General features: G+C 38.2%; 2 protein-coding genes across 2 annotated transcripts; one reads left to right on the top strand and one right to left on the bottom strand.

Annotated features, from left to right (window-relative positions):
* Positions 1-965: 965 nt before the first annotated feature.
* LOC131015482 (uncharacterized) lies at positions 966-2,972 on the bottom strand. The gene is given in 3 exon segments (XM_057943907.1): positions 966-1,328; positions 1,331-1,829; positions 2,676-2,972. Coding segments are annotated over 3 exon segments (954 nt in total). The 3' UTR covers positions 966-1,170.
* Positions 2,973-4,939: 1,967 nt separating this feature from the next.
* On the top strand, positions 4,940-7,960 carry LOC131015386 (ankyrin repeat-containing protein BDA1-like). Its single transcript, XM_057943766.1, has 2 exons — positions 4,940-5,636; positions 7,064-7,960. The coding sequence occupies exons 1-2, from the start codon at positions 5,046-5,048 to the stop codon at positions 7,793-7,795; spliced, it is 1,323 nt and encodes a 440-aa protein (XP_057799749.1). The 5' UTR covers positions 4,940-5,045; the 3' UTR covers positions 7,796-7,960.
* The last annotated feature ends 242 nt before the right edge of the window (positions 7,961-8,202 follow it).

Here is an 8,202-nt window from a genome sequence, read left to right as displayed (position 1 = left end):
TAATGTGATTTTTTGGTCAACTGAGTTCAAATAATTCGATTGAATGCTGACATATCTGTTATCCAGTTTTATCGATCGAGTCAAAATTTCGGATGAACTGAGGCTGGTCATTAATTTGACTTGATACTCCGATTTAATTCTTGTCAGCAAAGATAAGTAAGGTTTATATTTGTAATCTATACTGATAGAAAAGGAGCTTAAGGCATCTTAAGACACAGCTTGTGGATTGCCTATTTTACCCTTATTTTATATTTTATTTTAAAATTATTTTACATATTATATATTTGTAAGAATATATTAATTCATTAGATATTACACTAAATCTATGTGATATAGTTCTATAGCTATTGATAAGGTTTATAAATAAATATATCCATCCAATAAATTATCTAATAAAAGTAATGAATTTATAGATTTTTTAAAATAATAAATTATCAAATAAAATAATATTAATTACACGTACAACCTACGTTCTTTATGCTGGTAATTGTAAATTTGGGCTAAAAACTCATCGTAGGAGAGGGTCAAAATTCACACTATTTTTTGTGAATAGTCCTATGAGATATATATCATTACTCCATCGTTGGAATTGTGTGAAGTTAGACATGAAATATGTCGAAATATTTATGAATTCTTATGGTGCTAGATTTGATTTGAAGAAGTTCTCCAAACATCCGTACAAAAGTTATATACATATTTTATTTCATTTTATTTAGGATGAGTTGTTTATTGATGGTTGATTTTGACTCCTCGAAACGAGAATGGACTTGAGGCAGATAGTAATCTTTTATAAGCTGCCTTTGATGCAAAGGGCCGTAGAAGTTGCCTCTTCGACTCAAGTAACGCCAACGCCCCAAGGGCAGTTGCAACTTTACTATTACGAAAATAGACAAATAATGGCTACTTTACTAAAATTAATTTGTCTAATTAAGAGCATATATATATATATATATATAAGCTTATCATTGAGGTCAAGATTTAATCTATGATTGCATCCATAAATTATATAACAAAAAATTATTAAGACATCCTACTTGACATCTTGGACGTCTCTACATCAATTTAGCACCATAATATACTAACATACATTAGTACTAATACGAAACATAACATACAATGTCGAAACTAATTAAACAAAAAAAATAGTAGTAACATATAATACTACTAATGTTAATTCTTAGTTGAGAGCTTCTTGAGAAACTCGTAGGTGGTGATCATCGTCGTCGCCGACACCGACATCGCCGCCCATCTCGGCCCCAATCCTCTATAACAAGCACCCAATCCACCTTCCTTCACCATGCCCTCACAATTTTCAAAACCCTAATTTCACTCTCCCCTCCGTCTGTGACCTGGGTTCGTGTCTTTATCGTGTCGAGTGGCATTGTCACCAGTGCAGACACTCCACTAGCGACGGTGGCACTGAGCCCCTGCACCGCCACCTCCGTCGCCCCGCCCCCGTCGGCCCCCACGCCGTGCCCAATCTCTCGGTGCACGGCGGAGTAGGACACCCACCATGCAGCATTGGAGGGTGCATAGGTGAGTATGGACACCCCAAACCCTCTATACAACCCCCTCACCCCGTTTTCGCGCACTATCTTCGCAAACGTAACCACTCCACCACTAGACCGACACGACGAGACGGGGCAAGAGTCTTGAACCATGAGCCTCTGGCTCACGACATCGATAGGGTTCCATACGAGCTGGGCCGCCGCCGCGGCACTGGCCCCAGCAGCCGCGTTCGCGGCTGCTGAGGCCCCCGCCTCGGAGAATCCGAGGCGGGGTCCGACAACACGGGCCATGTTGCTCCTAGTGAGCTCGAGCGCTCCCATGTAGAGTTGTCAACTGGGCCGGGCCGGCCCAGCCCGAACCGGCCCAAGCCCGGTATGGGCCGGCCCAGGACCAGCCCACTTGATCGAATGGGTTAGTTGGGCCGGGCCAGCCCTTTGAAATGGGCTCCATTTGGGCTATTTATCAAACCCAAGCCCGGCCCAGGACCAGGATCGTTAGAAGCCCAGCCCAAGCCCGGCCCAGGACCAGGACCAGGCCCAGCCCAGGACCGGTCCAAGCCCGATAATTTAGGTTAAATATTATTTATATATTTATTCCTCTTATTCAATATTCAATTCCCTACACAATTTAGCAATACTAAAATATTAAACCTATTTAATTTCCTATTCAAATACGTCTCCAATTCAATCTTCTATTCAAACTTATTAAAATATTAAATTTATTAAAATTTAGTGGTTGTCCATATATGAACGTGCACATTATTTATATGATCCAGATTATAATTAGTTTTCTATTTTGACAAGGACCATTTGAATAGGAAATAAATAAGCTCAAAATAATTTAAAGATAACGATTACAAATTTGAAACAATCTAAAATTGAAAACTCATTCGTACCCAACTGAAGCTCATTCGAAGTACAACCCAGTATAAGCCCATCATACTCGACCCAACATAAGCCCATGTGAGGCCCGGCCCATTTGAGGCCCAAGCCCACTAGACATGTGGTCCTGATTCGGGCTGGGTTCGATATTTTATAAAAAGCCCGGCCCAGGACCGGCCCATTTCAAATGTGGGCTTGGGCTGGGCTGGGCCTAACTCCTTACGGGCTCAACCGGGCCTGGGCCGGGCCGGGCTGGCCCAGCCCAGTTGACAACTCTACTCCCATGTAGAGCGCTCGAGCTGGGACGGTCCCGATTAGGGAAGTGGTTAGACCGCGGTAGAAACCGCGGTAACCGTCGCTGCGGATGATGGACCGTGCTATTTCGGAGCACGGGACCTTTTCCGGCAGCATCTGCTGCCGCGTTTTCAACACGGCGGCGGGGTAAAGAGCGCAAGAAACCGACGAGAAAAGAGCGGCGCCGAGGAAGAAAAACTTGGATTTGTCGAGCATTTCCCAATCTATATTGGCGGGAACGGGGATTAATTCTGCACCTGAATTTTCCTCTGCAGCGATTAAGCTCATCTTGGCCACAATTAATTGAAATGAAAAATATGTGGAAAAAGAAGAAGAATTATTTTCAATCTTCTTGTTCAAAAAGACCAAGTGTTAGCCATCTATATATACACAACGACGAAATACAATCAAAACAAAAGGCAACTCTTCAATAATATTAAATTAGAAGAAACTACGAAAAACAATAAAATAAAATGGGTCGAGATCATATATATAATAATATTAAAATTGAACTCTGCTTTGTATTTAATTATTTGATGAGATATTTTTGAGTTTATGCCAGCAGATTAGCACGCGATATTTTCGAATGTGTGAACTTGCTTCATCTAAAAATAATGTTTATAGAATTAGAAGAAGAGATGGTAGTATTTTTTTTTTCCTTTTAAGTTATTTAAATATTAGACTACACTCAACTAATTTCGAAACTAGATTCCAAATATAATCAATTCTTATTTATAAATGGAGAATTGGAAAATAGATGTTCTTTTCATTCAATAATTGAAAATAATAATAATTGATGTTCAATTATAATTTTTTTTTTATTTAAAGTCCATTTATAAGTTGGCCCTTTGCCCATGATTGAACATCCCTTCGTACATATTCTTTATTCTGAAATGAAGAGATATAATTATATTGGGTTAGCTAGATAAGGTTTCTTAAGAAAAAATAAATCGTTGTTAATATCATAATTGAATATTTTTATTTTAGTAAAGAAATAAATAAATAAAAAGTTCCATATTTGTCCATGTTAAATGATTGGGCTAGCCCAGAGGCCCAATAAGCTTTCAATTGGGTCCAATACTAAGCTTCTAGCTTCAGCCCCATTAGGACTAGTCGGTATTTATGTCCCACTGGGTATCGGGTATATCCTCACCAGACCCGATACCCTCCTAATTACCGAAGAGGGTCGGGTGCGGGTATGAAGTTATAGAAAATTGCGGGTATCGGGTACCCGTGTTGGGTAATGCGAGTACCCGCATACCCGAATTTAATTTCAATTAATTAATTAATTTATATAATTATTCATTTTATTACAATTTTGAATTTCTAATTCCGTGAAATTATTAGCTATGCCTATAATTTGTGAGAATTGAGAGCACCCAATTTATTAGATTCAATAAAATACCAATATATTGGTTTTTGTCACTTACGTTTCTGGTCAGAATTTTGGATTCAAAAATTCATCAAAACTTTATATTTTTAAGAATTCTGGACTAAATACCCACGGGTAATGCGGGTACCCGCAAATTGCGGGATAAAATACCCTCAAAATTACAAGCTTTCAAAAAATTGCGGAAAATGCGGGTACCCGAATATCCGCTGCGGGTATTCGGGTACCCGCACATGGTACGCGGGACGGGTGTGGGTATGCATTTTGGGTGATTTTGCAGGTCGGGTACCCGACCCGACCCGAATTTACACCCCTTGTCCCAGATCAAGATAATTACAGAGTTAATTACGTCGATAAACGATCAAGCAATAAATTATAGTTTTTATTTTTATTTTTACAAAGGGTGATTAATAATGGTTTCTCATTTGTGTTTCTTAGCTTTCAAGAAAGTGTAATTGTTTTCAAACGTGCAATAAATAAACGAAGGCTCGACAAGTCTGAAGTAGACTTCTGACCATAAAAAATTATGCGTACATTGGGAAATAATCAAGAACTTGCGCAATTATTATTATTATTATTGTTGTTGACTTGGGGCATAAAACATTATGCTTACATTGAGAAAATAATCAAGAACTTGCGCAATTTTTTTTTTGACTCGGGGGTTAGGGTTTAGGGTCTAGGGAGAAAAAATGGTTAAAAATATTATGCCTCTTATTAATGTACAATGTGTAAGAATATTATTAATACAAAAAAGTGAAATAAATGTATATTATTAGTTAAAAATTGAAATAAAGGTACATTTTATAAGTAAATAAGATGTAATAACTCATAAAGTTGATTTTTAAACGAATGTTGAATTTGATTCATCCACCATTTCTAGGAAACTAAACTTCTATATGCATCTATAAATTGTGAAGTGCATCGATCCATCCATACACACAACAAAGAAGAAAAAGTAAACAAAGGGAGATATGGAGGTGTTGCAAGCTAAGCTATTCGAAGCTGCGACACAAAATTCCATTACTTCACTGCACCACCTACTCATAGATGATCCATTGATTCTCGACAGAGCTCTCGTTAACTGTTTCAACGAGACTCCTCTGCACGTCGCGGCCATGTTAGGCCACGACGATTTCGTGCAGGAAATCGTGGGGTTAAAACCAGAGCTCGTAAACGAGCTGAGTTCGCAACTATCATCTCCTCTGCATCTGGCAGCGGCTAAGGGCCATCTCGGTGTAGTGAAGGCCCTCCTACGTGTCGATAGTCAGGCGTGCTTGGGCCGGGATAGAAACGACCTGCTGCCGTTGCATTTAGCAGCAGCGAAAGGCCGGGTTGAGGCCGTGAAGCTGCTGCTCGAAGCTCGACCGGATACAGTCAGGCTTCCAGCGTGCGGAGGAGAGAGCATCTTGCATTTGTGTGTCAAAAGCTACCAGTTGGAGGCTCTAAGGCTGATTCTGAAGAGTGTGATAAGTGTGATGAGCAATATTGATGAGTTCATCAACTCTACAGATAGTGATGGAAACACTGTCTTGCATTTGGCTGTTGCAGACAAGCAAGTTGAGGTATGTGTAATTTGTGACGTGAGTTTTTAAGGGTTAATGGCCAGTAAAACTATCCAACTTTCACATATTGTGATTTTAACCTCTAACAAAAGATTTTGTCCGTAAAATCACACGGGTGAGCAAAAATTCCGAAATCGAATAACCGAACCGATCCAAACTGAAATTTTAAAATATGGTTCGATTTTTCGGTTCGGTTCAGTTTGAATTTTTTAAAACCGAACAAAACCAAAAATCGAATTATATTTATATTATATATATATATATATATAATATTTTAATTATAATTTTCTAATATCTAACTTATTGTCTAACCCTAATATAATATTTTAATTATATGTTCTTGAAATCAATGATGGATAATAATAAAATATATAATATAATTTTGAGCAATTTTTTTAATTATATAAAAAAAATCGGGTTTTTCAGTTTTTTTTGGATTAATTCGATTTTTCGGTTCGATTTATTTTAAAATTTTCGGTTAATTTGGTTTGATTTATTCGGTTCGGTTTGAGTTTTTTTTTTTTTTTTTTTTTAATCGAACATAAATTTGGTTTGGTTTGGTTTTAGCAAAACTGAACCAAATAATCAAATGCATACCCCTAATATGAACTTTTGGTATATTCCGATTTTAACATGTAACAACATTTAATTGTTTATGATTTTAACCTTTAATTGTTCTAATTTTTCACACGGTTGTCAATTGCTCGAAATGTCTACTTAACTTAAATGACCAATGTACTTAGGGATGGCAACGAGCCGAATCTGGACCGGGTCTGGTCAATACCAGATCCAGATCCGTGGATCTGAAAATTTTGGATCCAGATCCAGATCCGCGGGTCCACGGGTCCAGATCCATGGATCTACTATTTTTAAATTAAATTAAAAAAATTTCACAAAATCAACAACATCTAATTTCCATCATGAAAAATATAACACAAAATATTTTTATCTATTTACTTTTAGTTTTTATTCTTTTGAATATAATTTATTTATTAATTTTAATTTAGTTAATATTATTAGTAAACTAAATATAAAATATAAAAAATATATATAAAATAAAACGGATCCACGGGTCGGATCTGGGCCGGATCCGGATCTAAAATTTCAAGATCCAGATCCGTTTTCAGATCCAGATCCAGATCCATCGGGTCCAAAAAATTGAGATCCAGGTCCGTAAAAATGGATCTGGATCCACGGATCTGGACCGGGTCCAAGATCCACTGCCATCCCTAAATGTACTTAATGATGTAGTTGTATGTCTGCACTCTGCACTACTTCAAGTAGCTACGATAACTGCATCAATACTCTGGAAATTAACATCCGTCTGAAAAATCAAAACAATTAAACGCTTGCGTAAGCGACATCATTATTGAAACCTGTAACAAAGCATATGTGTAGAATTGATCTCGATCTCTGGTGATACACAGACAATCAAATTCTTGCTAAGTGTGGGTGCACTAGAAGTGAATGCACAAAACCATGAGGGTTTAACAGCGCTTGAAGTTCTGATTCGAAGCAGAAGAGATGTGAGGGACTCACAAATCGAAAAGCTCCTAAAAAATGAGCAGCCACTACAAAAGAATCAGAAGAGCAACAGCTGGGAGAGCTTGATGGAGAAGCATGGTGGTTGGCTCGACAGAAAGAAAAGCACATTAATGGTGGTGGCTTCACTGATCGCCACCATGGCTTTTCAAATCGGAGTCAACCCCCCCGGAGGCGCCTGGCAAAACGACTCTCCTCCGGGCAACCTCGAGACATACATGGCGGGCGAGAGTGTTCTTATGACTACATTCCCTCAATGTTACGTGAGGTTTTACATTATCAATACGACGGCGTTTATAGCGTCCCTGAGTATCATATTGCTTCTCATGAGTGGGTTGCCCATGAGGCGGAGGCTCTTCGTGTGGATCCTGATGGTCATCACATGGATCGCCATTACGGCCATCGCGCTAACCTATTTGATCGCCATACGTTTAATGACACCCTCTTACTTTGAGAATACGCCGGTATTCAAGGCGGTTGTGGCCACCATCTTTGTCTGGATCGGCTTGATGGCGCTCCTCCTTGTTGCCCACACTATTCGTATGATAAAGAAGTTCGTTACAAAGGCTAGAGAAAGAGGGATGATCGGGCCTACAAGTTCAGCTGCAGGCCCTTGAGACAATTGCAAAAAATTCGTGTAAATAGCATTGTTACACGAATTTTGAGGCCCCCAATATGTTATAAATAGCATTGTTACATGAATTTTGAGGGCATAATATGTTATAAATATAGTTATTATTTTCAAAATTTTATCTACATGAATAAAATTTCATTTTGCTATATGGGAAAAGCTAGGAGTACATTGACGAGAACGAGAAGCTATGCAAGTATAAAGAAATTTAAAGACTGCATGACGATGAACTCAAACCAGAACCTCAGACTTATGCACACCTACCGCTAGGCCAACACTAATTAGCTTTCTAGTGAATCTAATTGGTTTCAAATGTGAAGTTTCACTATGCAAAAATATATTTATGGCGCAACAGAATTAAGGTTAATTCTATAAAAAAATCATGAGTTAGTA

The sequence above is a fragment of the Salvia miltiorrhiza genome, chromosome 3 (genome assembly GCF_028751815.1).
Source record: "Salvia miltiorrhiza cultivar Shanhuang (shh) chromosome 3, IMPLAD_Smil_shh, whole genome shotgun sequence".
In the NCBI taxonomy this organism is placed as follows: Eukaryota; Viridiplantae; Streptophyta; class Magnoliopsida; order Lamiales; family Lamiaceae; genus Salvia; species Salvia miltiorrhiza.
Note: the sequence above shows the minus strand (reverse complement) of the source record. Positions and strands in the feature narration are given on the sequence as shown.

Coding starts and splice junctions, on each gene's coding strand:
- LOC131015386 (XM_057943766.1), top strand. CDS start 5,046: ATGGAGGTGTTGCAAGCTAAGCTATTCGAAGCTGCGACACAAAATTCC. Junction 5,637..7,063: donor TTGCAGACAAGCAAGTTGAG/GTATGTGTAATT, acceptor GGTGATACACAG/ACAATCAAATTCTTGCTAAG.